Genomic DNA, 24,283 nt, shown 5'->3' on the forward strand with positions numbered 1-24,283 from the left:
TTGAATCTCCCTGCCCAACGCTAGAAGAGTGGACATGTGCACAACCGAGATTTAAAAGGTTCACCCAAACAGTCCACACACAGCAGAGATCTGCTAGATTTCACTGAGAATGTAGAAGAAACTGCTACAGATGTTTGGGTTTTGTTCATGTGTTTTTTTCTTAAGAAAACATATCCCTCCTTATCTGCAAATTATGGGTGGGATGTACATTCCAGAGCTGGCAGAATTCTGGGTAATTTGAAAGTGGGAGACCACTTCTTGTCCAGGATGTGATCTCTGGCCCAGAAAACATTGGTCTGGTGTTTTCCCAGCTGACTCACAATTCTCACTGCCACCCCTCACCTCTGCTCATCCGTTCAGGCAAAGATGGGGGAAGCCAGGGCGTGGCACTTGGTAGATAGAAACATTTGTTGGATGAACAATAATTACATTCTGATGTGCTCCAGGGGTAGGGGAAAGGTGTCTCTATTCTTCTAGGTTCAAAAACAGACAGAAAAGTGAGGGAAATATCTTCCTCTCCCAAACAAGAGCAAGAGATGTGGGAGTCCTTTGCTAAGAATTCCTCAATATCCCCTACTTGGGGGAAGTTGTCCATGAACTTAACTCTTGTTTGATTGGGTTTAGAGTAATCTTCAGATCAAAGCGTTCATGGATACAGGACAGAATTGGTCTGATGCTTTTTGAATGCCTCTTATTATTAAAAACTACTCTGGTATAGCCTTGCTGCTTCAAAGGAAGTCTCAACCTAGACCACAGGATGAGCAGATATATAGAAGGAAGAGGTACCTAGAACAAAACTGATAGGACAGGCAGTTGTGGAAACTCAAGGAAGTGGCTTCTTTCAAGTCATTTATTGGCATGAGGGCATGCCAGCACTGAAGACATTCATGGAAAGCAAAAAAAGAGAATACTCTTGGGAATGACAGAGAGATGACCTTCCCAGAAAAGAACTCACTGTGCAGGGCACAGCAGGAAAATGCTGAGGAAAGAACAAAGGGGGCTGGGATGAAGAGCAGTGAAGGTCTATTTTCTCCAAAGAGAAGACACAAGGCGGGGGGGGGGGGGGAGCGGGGGAATCCTTCCTATCAGGTCTTATGCAACAGACTTTGTGGCTCATTCTCTCTTCACTCTCTTCTTCTAGTCTCAGCTTTGGGAGACCCTCTTGAGCTCCTGGACTGTTTTTCACTCTCCTCTGGCACTAACGACTTCCGGTTCTATTTTCTAGACCCTCCTGTCATGACCATTGCTCTTCCAAATATAAAATTCTTTCTCTCGCTTATTCACTCTATTCTTTTTAAATCACCCACGGAAATGCGTGAAAGCAGAGATTTCAAATCCTCAGAAAAGTATCAGATAGAACATAAGGACAAAGTGGTCTTAATGGATCACACCTAAACTTGGGGTGGATGCTAAATGCAATTAACTACTAAAGGAGATACATCATTTCCAAATGAAAAATAAATGTCTTGGGATAACTCTTTCTAGGTTGAGGCACAGCCAGCCTTGAACAACTCCCAGGTCTCTCTCTTGAGTTTTTCTGTGAGCCCTAGAGGCAGAATAGGAGACAGATGGGGAAAGCTGGAGACATTCTGTTTTCGTAAAAATGTCTGGAGAGTTCATTACTGGAAGCAGTCAAACAGAGGTTTCCAGGACGGGTATTTAAGCATTTGAGACTAAGGCTGGACTAAAAAACAAGCCAGACCATGTCCCACCATGTAAAGTTCAATAAACCTACAACACTGGCAGAGCTTAACAGACGCATCCTTCATCATAGACCCTTCCCAGCCTTGGAGTCCAGGAGAGTCTATGCTCATATATATCAGATGTATTTCCACAGGGGCTATTGGATACATGCTAGATTCTTCCTGAAGCTCACAATTTTCTTACATGGGGCCATTGAGAGAGGAGAAGACAAGGGGTAGACAGGAGGCACAGTCATGTTGCTGATGTCAGGCAGTTCATCCTCTACTTGAAGTTTTCAGCTCCTCTCAGGCAGATACTGGCTTGGCGTTTATGCTATCCACAATGGCAGAAATAATGGCGCCTACTGCCTTGGCTCCTTCCATCAGGAGGTGCTCCGCCTGCAAAGCAGACAATCCCCAGGCACTCAGTGGGAGGTCTAGGCTGGGGCCTTCCCAGTCCCTGCATCTCTCCACATGTCTTCAGACACTGGGCAGCATGAAGACTCCCCCAAGAAAGGCAGAAATCTATGCCAGCCTCACTCCAGAGGCCTGGAAGTTACATGAAAGCTAGAGAGGGGCTCCCTGCCACCCCCCATCAACATCCCATCCCTGGAAAGAAGCCAGGGTTCAGCCAAGGTGCCCTTCATTACTCAGATGTGCTCGGCCAAGGATTGCACTTCTGAGAGGCTCAGCCTCCGAGGCTCTTCCTTCTACTTCTAGGGGGAGCTGAGTCAGGGCAGGAGCACTCCCTGGGGGCCCAACCACACTATGAATGTGTCTGGAGCTCTCTCATCCCTGAGCCCACCAAGCCCCAGCACCAGGGAGCATGACCTCAATGAAAGGGGAGTGGCCAGGAAAGGACAAAGAGGGCAAAGTAAGGAGGCTCTGGAAGTGAAAGTGGGGATGCAGGAAGCTTGTGGGGAGTGAGGAATATCTGCAAAGCTGAGAAGGGGCAATGATCCTAGACAGAGGAGAATTGGGATTTGAGCCCAGCTAGGAGAATATTATGAAACCTTAAAGAAACTTTGAGAGTGCAGGGAGAGTTTTCACTGTTGTTGTTGTTGTTGTTGTTTAAATCTACTATAGAGACAAGAGTAAGTACTTCACCTGCTCACCTCATGGGATTTTAGTATATGGATCCTATGTTAAGAAAAGTTCTGAATACTACAGATCTTCAAGGCGTTCACAGACCTCTCTCACACGCTGTGCCACATTTAACTTCTCACTGTGCTGCAAGGCAGGGACTTCAAACTCAGATACCGTGTGCACAGGCCAAGCAGGTGATACAGGGGAAACGGGTATAAACTCCCTACCTTGTACCTCCACATAAAGGGAGAGCCATCATCGGGCCCCCATGGCATCAGGCACAGAAAGCAGGAAGCAGCAACGACCTGATTCTATCTGTTGGTTTTGAAGAGGCTAGGAATTCTGACGTTTGTATATACTGTTTGTGTACTTAATGTTAGCAAGTCATCCAAACAGAAAGAATAGCATCCACCTCAGCAAAGCAAGCCCACAGAGCCTTCAAGATTGCAGCTGCAGCTGGGATCTACCTGGTGTCTTATTACTAATTAGCCCAGGACCTTTTCTACCCCACCTGGGTGGGCAGAGGGGAGAATCCCTCCATGAGGAGTGGGAGCCAAAAGAGAGTCACTTGCTGCTTCACAGCAGGAACAGGACACCATATGGAAATGGGTCTGAGAATGGTTTCATCCTTGTGAAAAATGACAAGAGTATGGCCCAGTTAAGAATTCTTGATTTTCAGGGTCTGGAGCGATAGCACAGCGGGTGGGGCGTTTGCCTTGCATGCGGATGAACTGCGTTCAATTCCCAGTATCCCATATGGTCCCCCAAGCACCACTAGGAGTAATTCCTGCGTGCACAGCCAGGAGTAGTTCCTGTTCATCACCAGGTGTGACCCAAAAAGAAAAAAAATTCTTGCATTTTCTGGGAGTGCATGACCACATTTGTGGTTGCATGACCTCTCCAATATCTACAACACTATCATCACAGTAGTAGTAGGATGGGATGTACCATAAAAACCAACCTATCTTGCTAACAAAGACATCATCAGCACAGAACTTTAACTTGCAGTGGCAGCTTAGTAAAGCCTCAGATAAGGACTTAATGTCCCCGGGGTGAGATACAATTTTCACAAATTTTCCTATACAGAAACATTTTTTTATCATCCCCTTAGCCACATAGGGTTAAACAAGCAACATATAATAAATTATAGTTGACTCTGTTTGGGGGGCAAACTTGAGGGGTGGTTGGGAAAATGGAGATCGTGGTGGAGGGAAGGTGACAGTGATGGTGGAATTGGTGTTGGGAAGATTGAATGCCTGTAACAAATCATCGTGAACAACTTTGTAAACTATAGTATATAAATAAAGTGTGTGTGTGGGTGTGGGGGGAATAACAATGGAGTTACCCTCTAGGCCTGAGCCTAGAAGGTATGCACACATGGGCTACACCTCCTATTGCGGCCCCAACTTGGTATCTGGTTTTCTGTGGACTAAGGTGTCATGAAGTTACACCTGATGACTGTTGTAGGAAAGCACTGATGTCCATTCTCAACACTAAGGAGCGGTCAGCCCGGGGACGCTAGGGCATCACACCTGCTGGCTTCTGGGCACGCCGTATCTGAGGCCGTTGACAAAGTGCTCACAGTTGCCCTCAAACAGGCTGTACTGAACTATCTGGTTGATCATCTGTTTGGTGCGCTGGACGATCTTGTCCACGGGCAGCGGCAAGTACGTGCCATCCAGCTTGTTGTTGACCTTCCAGGAGCAACCGTGCAGCACATCCTCCAGCCGGCTGTACTTGACCACGGCCCGGTTGCTGAAGACAGACGTGATGCTGCCCACCTGCAGCTCCTCGCCTGGAGACCAAAGACACAACAACTGGAGAGCTCGGAGAGGAGAGGGGTGAAAAGAGCAGGGTACCTACTGATTCTATCTGGGCAGTGCTGGGGAACAGCACGGTTCTCCTGTTCCCTGTGCCAAATAACCTCTGTTCTGCGTTTTTCCATAGCAGGATGTTCTGAAACAAAACCCGGAACTGAGCCCCAGGGAGGCAAGGGCCAGCAGGAGGCACAAGCAACCTGAGACACACATATCCTGTCAGGCGGCCAGAGAACCTCACCTGCATTTTCAGGGAAGAGAATGAATGTGTGTGGACCTCACTCATTGTACCTGAAGCCACCAGAAGGTCAACCCACTTTTAAAACTGGGGAACCACACAGCAGCATTATGAAACCCACACCATTATGTTCCTCCTGGTCATCGATTCTCCCCATGCTGGTGTCATTTTTCCTCAGTAAAGTGTCTCATTTTGGTCATTGTCATCTCCCATTTCGTCTCATTTTGATCAGATGAGACTGCCTGGTCTTCGTGAATAATCTCAAGTAAAGAACTCCTCTTTGCCCTAGGAGTGTTACACTCTGCCTATGACAGCTCTAAGCTGCTTCTCTTTGGAGTCTCTGTTTCACAGACTATCAATGGCATCACAAAGAATGGGGTGGGGGGTGTTGGGCCAACCAAAAATTGGCCAAGAAGCCTTTTGTATTTCCCTGCACCCTCATAGCTCTCGCTAAGAAACTGTAAAAGAATCTTAAAGTGCACCTCACTCTCTCCCCAGCTCTGGACCATGCCATCCTGACCTTGCCAGGTCCTAGGACTTGAGTCTCACTTTCCTAAACAGATATCAGCAAGTTTCCCAAAACCATGGCAAGCACCCTTAAATGCAAGTGTCATTCCCTGGATTAGGGACTGTCACCTGGTTCCATCACTTGCCTCTCGCTGTCCCCACGGCAGGATCCCAAGTGAGGCCAAGCACAGGGTTTCTCTATCTCCTAATTGCTCACACCCACCAGCGCCTGCTCGGAAACATTTTGTTTTCTTTCTGCACAAGTGTCAGGATGCTCATGAAGTTTCCCATGACTTCAGGGACCATTAAAATGTCTCTGGGTTGTCATATTCAGTCCTCATAGAAGTGAGAGGCTCAGAGAGAAACAGAAAGTGTCCAGAGACAAACAGTTGTCATTTCAAAGTAGGGTTGTTTTACTGCTATTGACAATATAGATATGCAAATCTGTGTGTTCTACCCTCTTGTCTGAGAACAAGAGCTATCTCTTGTTCTTATTACATACTTGAAGACTTTCTGTGTTTCTTTCTCTGTCTGTCTGTCTATCTCTGTCTCTGTCTCTCTCAACAGAAGCTGGCTTTACATCAGAGAATGGCAGCACACCCTTATAGAGAAAGACATAATGATGGAGTGAGAACATAACTGCTCCCCATCTCTAGTCTGCAAGTGTGTGTGGTACACCTGTAGACAGAGAGGACGGGTGATGGGGAAGGCAAATAAGCAATGGGAAATGAAGAGTTGTCATAGGAAGGTGACAGACTGGACAGGAGAGGACAGGACATAGGGATGAGAGTCATGAGCATGGTCACCATCTTTGGGTATCAGTGTGCTTCCAGAATATCATCTTAATTGAGAAGGGCCTGGGAAGGACCCACATGTCTAAAGGTCTCAAAGAATCTGCAGTGCAAATTCTCTCTTCCTTCTCTCAGCAGCCCCTGGACACATTCTAAAGCCATGCTTGTGACCAGTGGTCTGGATGTCCCCCCCTTAAATTCTTCCCCATTTTGTGCTGTACTCGCCTGTCATCACTACATCATCCCCATCATATCATCACCAAAATTTACCTCCGCTTTATTCTTCACCTCCTGTGAAGACTGCCTGTAAAGCAGGCTGAACCTGGAGGGTGGGTGGGTCAGCCTTAGTTCTGGAAGGGTTGATAGGGATAAGGAAGTCAGATGCAGCACGTGGGGACAAGGGGATGATGGGACAAGCCTGTAAGCATCTGGAAAACACTTCACACTTGCTCTACAGGAAGGACAGCCAGTCAGTCGGTGAGTGTGGGCTAGACAAAGACCAAGTTCTATCACCCAGAAAGTTAAAGTCCAGTAATGCTTGGGGATGGTTGACTGCTAAGAGGAACAGTCGAGGAACACAATGGTTGCCTACACTTCTCTTTGCCTCACTAGCTTCAAAAGCATCCATATTTCGATAGAGTACCCACTCTTACTTGGGGGAGCCAGGTGGACCACGCAGTCATCTTCCATATAGATGGCCCAGTGCTCATAGCCAATTCGAAAGATCTGAATCAGGTCTCCGGGTTGGGGTCTTGCTTTTCCCTGGGATGGAAAACAAACAAAAAGATGAAGAAAAACCGCCCACTTCTGGCACTCCAGAGACCCAATCTAAGGATCAGCTGCAGCTCAGCCTGCCAATTGCGTTTCCTCATTTTACAGATACCCAGACTGGAGAGAGCTCTCATTGCACCGAAGACCACCTATGAGGAGCAACTTATGAGCATCATGTGCAGTGACAGAAGGACAAACATTCATGGTTGCCCTTTTTAGAGGCATCGGAACAGTCTAACTCAGAGGCCAACAGGAGAATGGAAGTTTCCATGGCTGGGAGAGATAGGGTGTGTAGTTAGTGCAAAGAGAGGTTAGTGTGATTCTTGCAAGATAATTCGTGCCAGAGATCAGGGATACAGTACATTACTTAGGTTAAACACAGTCGTGTAACCAACACAGCTTCTTTGGTTTGTTTTTGTTTGTGGACACATTCTTCTGTGTGCAAGGCTTATCCTGACTCTGCACTTAGGAATTACTCCTGGGATAGGGGGACCATAGGTGATACAGGGATCAAATCCAGATCAGTATCAAGCAAGGCAAGCACTTGATCCACTTCCATTCTCCTGTTGGCTTCTGAGTTAGACTCTTCCGATACCTCAAAAAAAGGGCAACCATGATATCTGCTCAGCCTCAAGTGAGCAGATCTCATTCACATTCATAGTTCTTACCATATTTAAAGAATCCAGGATTCTGGAAAGAAAGATGGCGGCCGCACGGGAGCCTTGTGGAAAGCGGGTTTGAGCCGGGCTCGGGGGAGCGGCGGGGACCTCATGGGAAGGGGGGCTTTGTGGGCCGTCCCCCACGCCCCACCGAGGTCGCCAGCTGCCCCCCACGAGCGGCTCTCCGGCACGGCCATGGCCCCGGAGGCACAAGGACTTAGCACAGAGAACCAGCAGCTTGGAGCAGAAAAACAAATGGACTTGTGTTGATCCGCGCCACCAAGCCTGCCCGGAGGGGGAAGGGCGTTGACCGGCCCGCCCGCTCCTCTCTGGAAAGAAAGATGGCGGCCGCACGGGAGCCTTGTGGAAAGCGGGTTTGAGCCGGGCTCGGGGGAGCGGCGGGGACCTCATGGGAAGGGGGGCTTTGTGGGCCGTCCCCCACGCCCCACCGAGGTCGCCAGCTGCCCCCCACGAGCGGCTCTCCGGCACGGCCACGACTCCAGGGCACAGAAACCAATCTCTTAACTAGCTAACTTTTAATAGAAATTCTTCCAGGGTCAATAAGTAAAATAGCAGAAATTCAAAACCGCGCGGCCGCAATAGCGGCCGCGCGACATCATTTTATTCTTAAACCAAGTTGTAGAAAGCAAATCATTTCACAACGCTGTTTCAGCATGTCTGATTGGGGGAGGGGTGGGTCGTAAACTCTAAACAATAATTGTGCATCTTCTATCGAAATAATCTATCTAGTCAAAGTAGATAGAGTATTAACTAGAACTCATCTGCCTCACAAAGAATTGGGAGGGGTGGGAGGTGGGGGTCTATTGGGGTTCGGGGTTAAAAATGAGTATTGGTAAAGGGAAATGTGTTTGGTATCTACATGACTGAGACCTAAACCCGAAAGCTCTGTAACTTTTCCCACAGTGATTCAATAAATAAATAAATTTAAAAAAAAAAAAAAAAAAGAATCCAGGATTTGGAACACTGCCAACCCAAACTGGGGAAAAGAAAGAAAAAAGGATCTTTCATATCCCACATCTTTCCACTCTAGTCATATACTCAAGGGCATCAGAATTCAGTCTGTTCTAATACCTGCCTTCTCCTGCTTCCTATATTCTCCCCAAGTTTGCCCAGGGGTGGTACTGAGTTTGTCAAGAAGGAAACTGTGAAGAAGTTCTACTGGCTGACTCCTGCCTGAGATGTGCTGGGGCAGACCAGCACTGAAATATCTCCCCATCCCCACTTACCCATCAATTTTCTAGTAACACTGTGGTTCACCCAAGAGTGCAACTATTTACCCACTTTGCCTGATCATTGCATGACTTTTAGTAAATTGGCAAGATTGGTGCAAGCAATGCCACAGCCCCGTTTATTTCATTCCCACCCTCCTCCCCATGTCTTCATTGTCGCTGCTGCTGAGGGCCCTCGGGGTCGCACACTAAGCACCTGGCTGAGATACTCCCACTGCATTTGAGGAACTGCACATCCAAGCTACCGTGAGGGCAGGAACAGCTTTGCAGGGCCAGAGATCACAGACAGCAGAGCTACCAGGATCATACTCAGGATTGTATGACACTGAGGTATTGAACTCATGACCATGCGTTTGCAAGTCAGGCAGGCTAAGCCACTGCACACTTCCTCTGGGCCCAATTCTAATTCCAGAACTTGTCTGTTTACCACCTATTCACCTCCATTCTTCATTTCCATGCCCTATTTGAGGTCTTAAGGAACCTTGTCCCCCAAGGTGGACATTCACCTTTTCACACTTGCCCTCCCCTCAACCTCAGGCAACCACTATTTTACATCTCTATAGATCTGCTTCTCTGGGCATTTCATATCAATGGACTCCTGCAATATATGGTCTCATGTGCTGACTTCTTGCACTTGGCACAATGTCCTTGAGACTCAATTTGTAGTGTAGAACATTGTCAATGGCTACATCTTGCCATTGGAGTGATAGCACAGTGGGTAGGGCGTTTGCATTGCACGCGGCCGACCTGGTCGACCTGAGTTTGATTCTTCCACCCCTTTTGGAGAGCCTGGCAAGCTACCGAGAGTATTTTGCCCGCATGGCAAAGCCTGGCAAGTTACCTGTGACATACTCAATATGCCAAACACAGTAACAACAAGTCTCACAATGTTACTGGGCCCGCTTGAGCAAATCGATGAACAACAGGAGGACCGTGACAGTGACAGTGGCATCTTGCCTAAACAATTTTATATGTTTCCAGTATTATCTTTGACTATTCTAGATCCTTTGCTTTAGGATCACCCCTCTCCCTCCCTTCAATTTTTTATGTCAAAAAATTGCCAGTGAGAAGCTTGGAAATGAGTCAAGAGAGATGTTTGTTCTTTCCCTACCCTAACTCTAAAGCCAGTAAATCTTCGCCCTTGGCTGATGGAACTCTGTGTGATATGGGGAATTCATTCCAGTCTTTTTGTCTCTTGTTTTGGGTACTCACAAAATCTTACAATGTGAAATCTTGTGGCTCACCAAAGCAGCAAATAACATTTGGCAGCTTTTTTAGATCTTCCTTAGCATCTCATTACCTAGATTCTATCCCAAGTTTTTGGCTACTCTGTTTATCTCTGGGTTGTACCAACCAGTGTTGCCACCCCAAGCTAGCAGCAGTTAAGTCCTTTCAAGACTGCCTCTTTGTAAACCATTGTTTATAACAACATCCCTGGGTATTCAATTTTCTTCATGCCCCATCCACCCAGGTACAACTTCCCCAATCCAGAACTTGGAAGGAAAGTGGGGATAAGAAGGGGGATTGTGCAATTGATGTTCACTTTCCTGAGATTGAGACTCGATCGACTTGCTTGAGTTAACACTCCGTAAGTTACTACATGCCATATGGTCAAACTTAGTCTTTACATTGATGTCTTTGCCAGTTCTGTCCAAGTTTATCATTGCCTTTTTGGGGAGATTTCCTAAGCAGTTTCAGCCAGGCTTAAGTCCTGACCATTTGAGGAAAAAGACTGTTTGGGGCCACGAAGCAGATCAGTTACACTCATATCACATAGGGGAATGGATTCCAGGATAGATAAGAGTGCTTTGACCTAGAAATCACACCTAGGTCAGAATTAAGACTAGGAGTTTCACACCCCACTCACCAAACCAACCTTTCTCCTTTCTCCCTTAAAGAGAAAACAAAGGCAAATGATCACCCACAAGAGGGCACCCTAAATCAGGCTCCTCATCCAGAAGACAGTAGGGTAGAATATGAGTCATAACAGGATATTCATTTTCATGTACTGTAATCCCAGAGAAAGAACTATGAGCATATCTCTCCCTAGAATCTAGAGGATGATGGTTTATGGGGACAGTGAGAGCCAAGAGATGTGGAGTCATCAGAGCCAATACGAGGGAAAGAGAGATAAGAGGGAAAGAGTAGAAGAGATTCTTCTTTTTTGAAGAATATTAAAAAGTAACAATTTGCAAATTAGGAGCACCCTTTGTGTGATTTGAATACCAAAAAGAATAGAACATTTTAAATAATGTATCTGCCTTAGTAAATGGCATAGGAATTGAAATAGCAAAGGAATCAAGGCTGTTTTTAAAATATCCATAAAGAAGCTTGGATTTCAAACATTATGCAACTCATGTATGAACATTAAGTCTGGTTAAATATTGACATGTGCTGAAAAGGTAAAAAGCGAAATTATCTTTCATTTGACTTTTGCTATAAAGGATGCCAGGATAGATAGAGTGCTTTGACCTAGAAATCACACCTAGGTCAGAATTAAGACTATTATATTTTTTAAAGCAAATTTTTGTGGCCTTATAAACTTATTACTTGTTAAGTCTAATGTCTTCAAGGCAATAAAATCTTGCAAATTCTTATACTGACCACATAAAAACTCATCCTCACTGATACAGTGGCCTAGACCAAACATATCTTAGTCCCAAGAAGGAGAATCAAGAAAGGACCATGGACAAAGAAAAAGGATAATGACATCTCCTGTGAGTGCTTGATGTCACCTCAATCAAGCTCTACATCAGGCCATTTCTGCCAATAATCAGGGTGAGGACAGGACAGGGCTGGTGGTGCATATTCCTTTCATAGAAGTATACTGCCCCTTTCCTGGGGCAAGTGTAACCCAGATAGTCCAGGGGGACCCCTGCATAAGGTTTTATGTTCCCATTGGACAAACTGATGGACTCTATCCCACTTTATTGAGAACAACCTCAATACCCGGGATTCCTCATCAATGACAATCCCCAGTCTAGAGTTCAATCAATGTCCTTTCCCTACCATGATTTCTATCAGAGCGATAGCACAGCAGTAGGGCGTTTGCCTTACAAGTGGCCAACATGGCCGACCCGAGTTCTATTCCTCTGCCCCTCTTGGAGAGCCCGGCAAGCTACTGAGAGTATCTCGCCCGCACGGCAGAGCCTGGCAAGCTACCGGTGAAGTATTCAATATGCCAAACACAGTAACAACAAGTCTCATGATGGAGACGTTACTGGGCCCGCTCGAGCAAATCGATGAACAACGGGAGGACCATGACTATGACCATGACCCCTTCCCAACCCATCATCCTGATCTATGACCCTTCCATAACAAGTCCTGAAATGTCCCTTCTCTACCTATCATCCTGATCAACAATGCTCCCCTATCAAGATTTCTGATCAGTGACTCTTCCAACCAGAGTGTGTTTTGGAAGCAGAGCTTCACAGAGCAAGGTGGACAGTTGCAGACATTTTTCTGAGGAGCATGTAGTGCCTGCAAGGTCCAGTCCTCTCCAATCAGTCAAGACCTTCCCACTCCATCTTCTTGGGTCATTTTCAGTGACCAAAGGACCCCTGCACCCAACAATAGTCTTACCTTTATCCTGATCGCAGGAGGGCATCACAATGCATTACAATGATAGTCTAAGTCAAAAAATAAAGGAAGAAACCACATGCCCCCCATCAAGTGTGTTAAACATGCTTTGGGGGGGCAGGAATCAGAAGTTTCTGGGACTAAAGAGTGCAGAGGAAGAGGATTTTTATAAATGTAAGGATTTTGTTTGTTCATTTATACTTCTCACCTGCAGTATAACCAACCAAGGGGTTGGTTAAGTTAAAAAAATGAATATAGATTTACTAGAACTAGAACAGTATCCCAGGCAGTAGTTCTCAACCTTTTCACATCTGTGACTAGTAGATACAGGAGAAATAAGGCAGAAATAAGAGTTGTTTATTCTGTTTATTCTAGTATTTGTTAGCTGTCTGCCCCATACTTCTGGTGACAACATGGCAACCATCCCAGCCCTATCCTCCCTTTTTCCAGAACAACCTTCTCTCCTCAGCAGTCCATGAGGCTTGAGGAACATGCCCTCCGGGGCAGCCTCCATTCCCAAGCCATGCTCCAATCTCAATTCCTGAGTCAAAAGTTTTTCTGATATCTCTCTCTCTCTCTCTCTCTTTCTCAAAAAAGCATTACTTCAAAACCCTCCAACCATCTGCTCCTTCCTTTGTGCAGGTGGGCAACCCCCCAGTCCTGGCCCTCCTCCCAGGAACAGACACCCACTGGAAAAACTGGGCTTTGGTAAGAAGCCGGGATAATGAGGTGCTGAAAGTTTCCTCAGTCTGACAGGTATGGCACCAGAAAATGGGAGAAAGGTGTGTTGCTTCCTCTGGCATGTGGCGGCGGGCCAGAGCAGCACCAAAGTGAGGGCATTACTTTGAATTCCCAGGAGCAAAACTAGTAAGCAAGCCCTAGACTTGTTTTGACTTCTTGGGCCAATCCAGGATCAGACATTCTAACCATAGATGCAGAAAGCCCGAAGCAGGAGAAAAATCATCAAAACACAAAGAGTAGTTTCCTTTCAGCTCTCACCAGAACCCAGAGGGTAATTTAGAAATTCTACCTGAAGCCTCCAAATCTTAATATGACACAAAAGAGAGAAAATGAGTCAGTGTGGGAGAGAGCTGGAGTCAGAGCATGGGCACGGGGCTTGCTGTGTGGAGACCAGGTTCAAATCCCAACTCCCCCACTTACAAGCTATTTAACAAGTCCTTTGTAAGGGTTTGGAGAGACAAAGATATTGTTCCTTTCCATGGCAGTGTCAAAATAAGCCCCAATGGAGTGAATCACTCCTAATTACTATTATTAATCTGTCCCTATGAATACTTTGCAGTGAATACATTTCTTCCAAGCCCAGAAATTCTCCCTGTACATAATCAAAAAATTCATAAGAAGAGATGGATGGGCTATAACAGAAGCAAGGGCCAGGGGCTTGGACATATCGTTGCTGTAAAGGTATGGTACATGTATGTATGTATCTAAACCACACAGTCAACAACTCTGTAAGCGTGGGACCAAAATACAGCAATCAAACTTAAAATGTGCCCATTAGGGAGGTAGGATGGTGGGGAGGGGCAGGAAACCCTCTGCTTATGGCAGAGAGAAGTTGACACTTGAAGTATGAGTGGTGTCAGAATATTGTATGCCTGAAACTATTATGGACAACACGAGAGAGAGAGAGAGAGAGAGAGAGAGAGAGAGAGAGAGAGGAGTTGTCAATATTTTTTTCTTTTTGGGTCATACCCTGTGATGCTCAAGGGTTACTCCGACTCTGCACTTGGGGATCACTCCCAGCAGAGCTCAGGGGGACTATATGAGATGCTGGGGATCCAGTAGGCTGCATGCAAGGCAAATGCCCTACCCATTGTATCCAGCCCCTGTTACTATTTTAAGCATTAGGAATACAGCAGTGAAGCAAGCTGATGAAGCTCTCTGCCATCTGGTTATTCGATAAGAAAAGTTACAGATAAGCAAAGTTGCAGAGAAGCAAGGTGCCTCTGTACTGTAGGTGCTGAAGGCAATAAATGGAGTGAGGTGCAAAGGCTGAAGCAACTGCATGGGAGATGGTGGAGGAGTTGGGCCACACCCAGTGGTGCTCAGAGACTTATTCCCAGTCCTCTATTCCAGATTGACCCTTGGTAGAACTCAAGGAACCGTATGTTGAGCAGGAGAACTAACAGAGGTCAGCCACATACAGCCAAATGCCTTACTTCCTGTATCACTTTACAGAACTCAAGGGGCAACTCCCTGGATCAGGTGGATATACTGTAGCCAAGACAGGCTATATGGGTTCATCTGATAACAGACCCTGGATTTCCCTTTAGTTGAACCCTCCTTCCCTCCATGTCTAGACATTCCTAGTGGGAATCCCAATCCTCAGCCATTGATTTGATCCATCAGAGTCCTTACCTTGGATTTTGTATATGAACCCAGGGAAGACTTGCAAGGTATCTCCAGAGATGCTTAACTGGTCCAGCCCCACCCCAAATCCCATGGAGGAACTGTTTGCCATGGATGAAATGAAGCCATTCATCTGAAAGAAGTTGAGAATATAGGTAGGAAGGAGAGAGATAACTTGCAGGGTCAAGAGACTCAGATACTGTATGGAGTCTCCCAGGATTCCAGAGCTGCTGCCCCTTTCCAAGAAGGCCTCTCTGTAAGGCCTTGGGGTTGAGGTCCAACTCCACCAGAAGAAATCTGTTTGGCTTATCCTGATGGAGGTTAGGGTTTTCTAAGATTTAATACCCAAAATCCCTGCTCCCATATTCACTTCTTTGGCAAGTGTTTGCTAAGTACTGCAATAGGGCCCAGCGCCATAGAGAAGGTGTCTGCTCTCAGGGGAGGAAACATTCAATCAAGTGCATGTTAGGTCTTAAAACTGTGCTGTCCTCAGACAAACTGGGTTCCGGGGAAGACTTCTGTGAAGAATTGCAATTCAGGGTGAGAACATGAAACTCAGAGGAAGCAACTGTGTGCACAGCATCTGAAGGGTCAGTCCAGGCCATGGGTTGATCCAAAGACCTGCAGGTAGTAGAGTTTCATGCAGCTGGATGATGATCAGCAGGAATGAGCCAGACAGGAAGAGGACAGACACCTCCTGGGGGATGTTGGCATAAAGAGGAAGTGGATGTGAGCCAACAGTCTGGGTAGGGCCTTCCAAGACAGGAGAGACCGGAGCAGGTATAAGTTGTGCAATGAGGATCTGTGGGAGAGGGGAAGATGGAATGCTCAGAGGCCCAGGGGTTCTGGGAGTGTTCGGGTCCAAGATCCAGAGCACTTGACATCAGCCTGGGTCTTCACAGAGAGGTGGCTCTTGGTAACCTCTCTTCAGAGACCTTCTTTATGATTAAGACTGCTCTAGTAGACTGGGGGATACACAACTGAGTTCTTTTCTCACAGTTCCGGGAGTTTCAAAGTCCTAGGATGGAGGAACTGGCCAAGATGGACTATTTCCTGGCCTCTTCTCCAGGCTTGGGCAGCCAGCATTTCCCTATGTGCTCACAAGACGTCCTTGTTTAGAGATTTGCCAGATCTCCTGGGCTTTATATTATCTTAATTAAATGTAATTATTATCTTTTCCAAATGCAGACTTCCTGAGCATAGGGACTTCAACTTAAGAATGTGAGGGAGGACAGGGGGACATATCTTCTCCATTTGTAATAAACCACATGTGAAAACCCAAGCATCCCTGGTGGGGATCTCTGTGGGGGGCGGGGGGTGAAGGTTCTGAGTGGAAGGAAGAGACTGTGTTTATCAGACTGCAGAGAGGAAGTGGGGCTGGCTGGTTAGTGTAAGCAGTGGGGAAGAAGTGACCAGGAAATACTGTGAGGGCAGACAGAATGGGGATGGGGAAGGAAGGTTGGGTGAGAGCATCTGATTGGGCAGGACTGGGCCTGTGGGAATGAGCAGAAATATCCAAGGCCTCATTTCAGGCAAAGTGTTGGCACCTCAAGGTTGGCCTTAGTCCACCTATTATATTAATCAGTAAGTGATTGTGTTCTAAAGGGTCCGTGTGTGGCCTGGTGAAAACAACCCAGATGGGTGTTAAGAGGAAAGAGACCTCATTTGAGCATCAGAGAATTGGCAAATAATAGATAAGGTAAAAAATAAACCCGAAGATCCATGCACAGACCTTAATAAGCTTAAGATAGAAATAGAAGAGCTCATGACAAAATGTCATGGCAGACTTTTGGGCCAACTCTCTAAAACCTAGGAAAGCAATGAGGCAAGTATGAATTGTACAAAGGCACCTCTGCAAAGCTGGGGATGATGTTGCTCATCACATAATACAGATTCTTATCATCTATCTGTTTCCCCTAATAGTCCATAAGGATCAACTTTGAGGATAAGAACCAGAACAGCCTCCCAGAGCTCTGCTGAGCAGAAAACATTTCATAGAGAAGGCATACTTCAGACTCCTTATGACATTTCTGTATCACTGTCTTCCTGTTGTTCATCGATTTGCTCAAGCGGGCCCAGTTACATTGTGAGACTTGTTACTGTGTTTGGCATATTGAGTACACCACGGGTATCTTGCCAGGCTTTACCGTGTGGGCGAGATACTCTCAGTAGCTTGCCAGGCTCTCCGAGAGGGACAGAGGAATCAAAATCAGATCAGCCGTGTTGGCTGCATGCAAGGCAAATGCCCTACCCACTGTGCTATTGTTCCAGCCCCATGACATTTCTTATAACATAGAAACATTAAGATGGTCTTTGAGGTTGGAGAGTCAGGGAAGGGATCACTATGGCAATGATAGAGGGAAGTGTCACTCTGGGCCAGGACTAGGAGCTGAAAGAAGGTAAAGTGACATGCACAAAACCCTATCATAGTAGTATGGCAAACCACAGTGCCTAAAAGGGGAAAAAAAGGAAAGGAAAAAAGAAAAAGATAATAGTGCCTGCCATAGAGGCAGGCAAGGGGGCAATAGGAAAACGGGAAACATTGGAGGAGGGAAGTGGACACTGGTGAAGGGATTAGTGTTGTAACATTGTACACCTGAAATGCAATCATAAAAATTTTTAACTCTGTAATTCATGGTAATTTAATTTCAAATGTTGAATAAAAATGGCACCGCTGCAGAGCTGGGGGTTATGTCACTTGATCTTGACATATAACAATGGTAGTTGGAAATGATCACTCTAGGCAAAAACTGAATGTTGGTAGTAGATAAAGTGATATACATGATACCCTTTCAGTAACAGTATTGAAAACCACAGTATGTAAAAGAAAATAAAGGAGAGAGGGAGGGAGAGAGAGAGAGAGAGAGAGAGAGAGAGAGAGAGAGAGAGAGAGAGAGAGAGAGAGAAGTGCCTGCCATAGAGGCAGGCTTCAGGGGTAGGGGGAGAGGTGGGAGAAAGGAAAACTGGGAACGTTGGTGGTGGGAAATGTGCTCTGGTGAAGGGATGGGTGTTGGACCATTGACTATAACTCAATCATGAACTTTGTAATTGTCTATCACATGGTGATTCAATTAAAAAAATGGTCTTGAGTCTTTTTTTGCTGATAAGTTTATTAAATGAGACTCTGAAGCCTGAAAGTCTTTAGAAGCTTCTGTTTTTCACTTTGATTGAGTACTGGGATTTGCAATACTGTTAATGACACTTTCATGCATACATAGTTCCAACACCACACCCACCAGGGTGGCCCACTTCCCCCTCCACCCATGTCATTTGTTTTTAAGGGAGGCTTCGCAAGTGTTGAGGAGGATGACATCCTGCAGCTCCAGGGGCAGCCTGTAGCTTTCTGCAGCACAGAGCTTGCTAAAGAATCTGACTTGACAAGGTATTAAGTTGAAAACACTTACAGGAACATCAACCTTGTTATATTGTGCAATACAGAAGCTTCATGAATATTCACAACCACTACCAACTTGTTCTGTTCTTTGCTAATATAAATCAATTCTAGGAAGTATCACTTGAACAAAATGGTCTTGAAACATTCTAGAGATTGTTGTAGCATCCTGTTAAAACCCCCTTCAGAGAGAAACTTTTAGTGGGGAGGAGGTGGGGATTGGGCCATACCTACCTGTGCTTAGGCTTTCTCCTGGCTCTGTGCTCAGGGATCACTCCTGGAGGTGTTCAGGATACTGCATGTAATGCCAGGAAGTGAACCAGAGTTGACTGTGAGCTAGGCAAGTGCCTTACATACTGTACTATCTCTCTGGCTCAAGAGAAACCAAAATTCTTAGTGGTGACTGGGCTCCATCATTAGCTGGTATGATAAATGAAATTGTCATCTTGACATTTCTGAATAATATTTCTGGCCTGCAGAATTACCACTTTCCTATTATAGTGTATCAGGAAATTAAAAACCTACTATTACTTTACTCAAAAGCTTAGGTATCTCCACCTGTTTACATAATTACAATGTCATGTTCTCTTGAACCCAGGGGTAGCAATGATGGCTATATCCTAGCAGACTCTGAGAACCTACAAACTAGGTCACCTTCATCATTACCAAGTCCAATCTCTTAATTTTTGCTCATCTATTATTTATAAAGATAACTGAGGTCCAGGGAGTTTGTTCAAATGGCCTAGCAAGTGCAGGACCCTGACTGTGATTTTCATCACCATATATCTGGCCCTCCCTAAAGCTCCCTGAACACCACAGTCCCAAGCATGGAAGCTGCCTGCACTAGGCTGAGCTTTGCTGGGAGGGGCCCTTTAAAAAAATAATAAACAATGATACCTGGTCACTAATCCAAGAGAATTAGAAACATGTGTCCATACTTGTACGTGAATGTTCATGACAGTATAATGCCTAATAGTCAAAAGGTGGAAACAACCTTTTCAACAAAGAAATGGCTAAACAAAATGTAGGCTATACAACAGTGTAATACAACTTGCCGGTTAAAATGAATACATTCCACAAAATGGATGCATCTTATAAAAATTACACTAACAAGTGATCAGCATAGCTCCTTCAGAAGCAATGCCTGGGTTTATCATCATTGACCAAAAAATTACACTAACAAGTGAAGATGGACTGTAATCTACCAAAAGTATGTAATTTTAAAACTAAAACAGGAATTATAATTACAAAGGGCCAATTATCCACAAGTAAAACACAATAACACAATAATCATAAAAAGATGGTTAACTCAAAAAGAAATAAGGAAAAAAGAAAATGAAGCAAAGAATGTTTAGGGCAAAAAAAAAAAGAAATGTAGCAGAGAGGTAATAGCTTTAATTCTAACCATGTCAAGTCATATTAAAGGACCTGATCTATATATCCCAACTAGAAGGATTATACAATAAGGCTTAACAGATCATAGGGTTAAGTGGTTAATCATACTGTTAATATGGGTTACGAGCGGAATCCAACTGTCACTACCTAGAAGAAATACATGTTAAACATAAATGCATAGATTAGAATTAGAAGGAAGTGGGTTAAAGAGTTGACTTAAAGGGGTGGAGCCCATCTTTAGAATGCAAAAATCCCTGAGTTGGGTATCAGGCACCGCCTTCACCTCTAACCACCACTGGTGGGAGTAACCCACATCATGGGGGCCAATCACTGAACTATCAGGCCTAGACCACAAGGCCAGAGTGTCTCTGACACATACCAGTAGTGGTACCTAACTCCTACGTACCACTATAGAGGACCCTATAGAAAATAAATTGGGCCAGAGCAGTAGCTCAATAGGCTGGAACACACGGTTTGCCTGCAGCAGACCCAGGTATTATACCCAGCATGATCCCTGGAGCACCATGCCCCCTGAGCACAGAAGTAACTCCTCAGCACTGCACAGGTGTGACCTAAAATTAACAAACAAAACCAAAAGGCCAAAAAAAAAATAAGTAGAAAGAAGAAAAATACAATAGCAGGCTCACTCTAATTGAAAGTATTAAGATAATTAATGCTGGGGTGACTGAATTCCTATCAAACTAAGTTACTCTGTCACCATCCCTAAAAAGCTTGATTGCCAGGACCCACTTTGTGGACACAGGAACTAAGACCTGGTAAGACTTTCACAGCCCCAGAGAAGCTTGGACTCCTTACAGGGAGAAGCTCCAGCAAGAACAAGCTTCAGAAAAAAGATCAAAAGACCATCAACTGCTCCCCAGCCATCCCCCCAGACAATTACCCTAAGCAACGAACACTAATCTAGGTTGAAAGGCACATCAGGGGGGCAGTTTGGAAGAAACTACATACAAAGTGGGTTTGACCAAGGTTGTGCACATGTGTTTCAGCCCATCCATGCTACATCTTACATCCTTCCTCCCTCCCTCTCTCCCTCCCTCCCTCCCTCTCTCCCTCCGTCTTTCCTTCCTTCCTTCCTTCCTTCCTTCCTTCCTTCCTTCCTTCCTTCCTTCCTAATAATTTATAAATAAAACCAGCTTTACTTCACTACTCATCTCCTCCTGAAATTCTTTTTCTGTGAGGAAAAAGGACCCCAAAACTTGGATAAGATCTAAGACTTTCCTTTCCTGCAGAGAGTAATTCCTCACTCCAGCCCAGGTTGTTGGTTCCCAGAGATTTGGGTGACAGGAATCATCTCTCACGCTGGACAGAAGTGGATCTCAGGTGTGGCTTGACAGCTGCCTTGTGAGACTGGTGAGATGTGAGGTCTGTACCATCCAGGGGCTCAGAGCAGATTTAGTCCTAGATTTCCCCAGTGGCTTCCCCGGTGACAGAAGTAGGGAGAGAGAAAGAAAGCAGTAGATTCCCTTCTTGAGGCTTCTCTCCTCCGTGCTTGATGTAAGTCACCCATGGAACCTCCACAAGCAACACAGGGATGGTTTCATAGGCATATATGCATATCAAAGAACACATTGGCTTTATTATTTTTAATATGTGCAGTTTACTAGATGCAATTAGCTCAATGAAGCTGTTTTTGAAGAATTAGTAAGGAATAATCAATATGTCCCCAATCAGTTCAACCGAGCAAAGAGTCTAAATAAAATACAGAGAGGTCACACAGAGGCTAGAACAGTACAACTAAAGGTTCGTGGGATACCCACCTCAATGTCATGCTTTGTTAACTTGCCTTCACTTGCTGGCTTCCAAGTGAAATTTGACTCTGCCCTCTTCTGGTTGAATTTTTCCTCCAAGTTCACTTCGGGCTGCTCCCTAAATAAATGTGATCATTCAGTTAATGGGCTGGAGAGATAGGCAGTCTACCCAGGTTCGATCCCTGACACTCCACATGGTGCCCCAAGTCTGCCAGGAGTGATTCCTGAATGCAAAGCCAGGAATCATTCCTGTTGCAAACCCCTGAGCACGTCAGGGTATGCTAAAAATATTTCACAATGACTGAGTAATCTGCATTACTTTAAGTTTGCCTAAAGTAATTACTTTTCTGTTTTGAGATTCTAGGAATCTCAATCAGTTCAACCTAGCAACCTTAGGTTTGCTCCATGATACCGTTAGCTTTGCAGTTTGCTGTTTTTTAAACAAGTGTTTTAAGTGCTAATACTTGAATAAAATGAGTAGCTTTCAGGGGTTTGTGTTTGGGGGAGCTGTTTGTTTTGTTTTTGCTAATGATCTCTTTCTAAAGTCATCAAAGAGGTACTGGCACCTAGATTTAAAAACATACAAAAATCGTAACCCCAGGCAATGATTGACAATTCAAGGCTGTGACCTTCTTCCTGGCCTCATTCCCAGTCCTACTGTTCCTAAGGCTTGAGCAATCTCTCCATGAAACTTGCTCCATATTTCTGAGAAATCTTACTGAGTCACAACATTGCAAATGCAAGTAATGTGGAGAGGTAAATATCTGTATTCTTTGTGCCTTCCAACAAACAAGAGGATTGAATGTAGAGATAGGAATATGGTGAAGTAGAATGAAATCTATTAAGGTTCAAAAGATCTGGGTTTGGATCCTGTCCAACCTCAAGGTAGTAAACTAACCTGTCTGCCCCTCAGTGCTATTATCTATAAATTATCTTCACTGAGTTGTCAAGAGGGTCCTGAGGAAACCATACCGCTGAGATCAGACCCCAGCACAGAGCTGTGCGCAGCCATGGGCACTGCTGTGTGGCACCAACACCACACACACACACACACACACACACACACACACACACACACACACACCCCTGGTGCATCTTTCTCTCACTTTCTTGACCTTTCCCTGGTTTCCAATTCCAAAGTTTAGTGAGGAGATGGGGACCCCTTGATTTTAGTATAACCTTCAGAATTTCACAAAGAGGCTAAAGTGTCCTTCCCATGCAAGCAACACAAGGGGATTCCAAGACAGTCTTGTCCGTCATTAGTGAGTAATATCAGAAGTGCCCTTCTATTTTCTGGGCGTTGGCGAGGTGTGGGGTGGGCCCAAACCAGAGGTGCTCAGGACTTACTCCTGGCTCTGTGCTCAGGGGTCACTCCTGAAGGGGCTCAGGATCATGCTGATGGACAAACCCAGGTCTGGGCTTCCAGTACAGCCCTATCCTCTGTACTATCTTTGCGCCTCAAAGAGCCCTTCTCAAGTGACATAATTCACCAAAGCCTGGAGAAAATTGGGTGCCTAAGACCTGTTGCCGGCAACCTAGGATCCGGGGCGGCCCAGGTCAGTTCTTAACCTGTCACTACCAGAAGCCCCATGCTTTCACTTCCCACATATTCCCAGTTGATCTCACTAACTCACTAAAGACTGGCGGGATTTTGCAATTCCCGCGGGTGGCTTGCTCAGGAAAAAGTGCCCTTAGCCTCTCACTGGTTGGGGCTGGTCTAGTTGGCACCCCACATCTGATTTGACTTATTTACAAAACTGGGATCCAAATCAGTTGCCAAGGCCCCAGGGGGACGTTACACAATGACCCTTACCCTTGCCGGACGCCTCTGCTCTGTTCCAAAGTGTCTGGCTGTGGCTGCGTAGACGAGAGCTGGACCAACGCTAGAGAGCCCGGGGAATCTTCTAATTCAAGGGAGGGGGGGAGAAATGCTGTTTAAACCTCGGTGTCCTTCTCAGAAGGAGTGAGCACCCCGCCGAGTAGAGGTCAACACGCCTGCACCGTGCCCGGCTCCTATGGAGCCCACAGATTTCTGGACGAATGAAGGGGGTCGTGGGATGATGGTTGCAAGGGGTCCGGTGCCTCTGCAAAAGACAAGGCTTTGGGGTCCCTAGGGAGCGGTTGGTGTCAGTTGCACAAAAAGAACGCAGAGGACTGAAACTTCTGAGACGTTGGAGAAGTTCTCAATCCCCCACTCCCAACCCCCAAAACACTCCCTGCGGGACAGTTGCAGCGACCCTCACCCCTTCCAGCGAAAGTCTGAGTCATCACAAATGACCAATTCCCTAAAGAGCTCCCATTTGCATTACCCCACAGCGCGCCTGGCCAGCACTAAGATCTTTTGGGGGGTCCTACGGTCAAGGCAGGACTTGGAGAAAGGCGGGGGCATGCTGCAAACCCAGGCACCGGGACTCGTTGGGAGAGGGCGACTAGCCTAAGGGTCAGCTCGGGGCACCGCAGGGGCGGGTCGGCTGGAGAATACCTGCGGTTGTCAGGGTGGACTTAGGGTGGACCCCCGGTAACCTGGAGAGGCAGAGTCTGCACTTGGCCACGGCGGGGTTCAGACCCATCCCGCTGGGGAGACCCCACTGGTTCCCGGGCCTTTCCGGCGACAGCACTGGCCCTGGTCGCCGCGGGATGGAGGGAGGCGCTGGAGGACAGCGACTGAGCAACTGCAGAGCCGCGCGCCCCGGAGGCTGGGGGCGAGTGGCCAACGGCTGGGGCGCGCGGGGCGCGGGGCCAACAGATGGGGCGCGCGGGGCAACGGCGGGGCCTGGTGGGGGCACAACTGGACGCTTGGAGGCGCAGAAATCTGGGTGTCTAGCTGGGCACCGCGCAGTTTGAGCAAAGTTGCGAGGTGGCTCCTTAGTGTGGAGGGATTACTGGGATTTGAGGAGCACAAGAGCAATGCCTGGAGAGCACTGCGGGCGGGAGGATGCTCAGATGTTTAAAATCTTTTTTGTTTTGTTTGGGGGGGCCAC

At 46.3% G+C, this 24,283-nt stretch overlaps 1 protein-coding gene across 1 annotated transcript; it reads right to left on the reverse strand.

Annotated features, from left to right (window-relative positions):
* Positions 1–1,988: 1,988 nt before the first annotated feature.
* On the reverse strand, positions 1,989–23,872 carry LOC130039684 (phospholipase A and acyltransferase 5-like). Its single transcript, XM_056131557.1, is given in 7 exon segments — positions 1,989–2,081; positions 4,301–4,563; positions 6,775–6,883; positions 21,312–21,420; positions 23,116–23,216; positions 23,218–23,252; positions 23,785–23,872. Coding segments are annotated over 7 exon segments (798 nt in total).
* Positions 23,873–24,283: the final 411 nt, after the last annotated feature.

The sequence above is a fragment of the Sorex fumeus genome, unplaced genomic scaffold (assembly GCF_029834395.1).
Source record: "Sorex fumeus unplaced genomic scaffold, SorFum_2.1 ptg000093l, whole genome shotgun sequence".
Lineage (NCBI taxonomy): Eukaryota > Metazoa > Chordata > Mammalia > Eulipotyphla > Soricidae > Sorex > Sorex fumeus.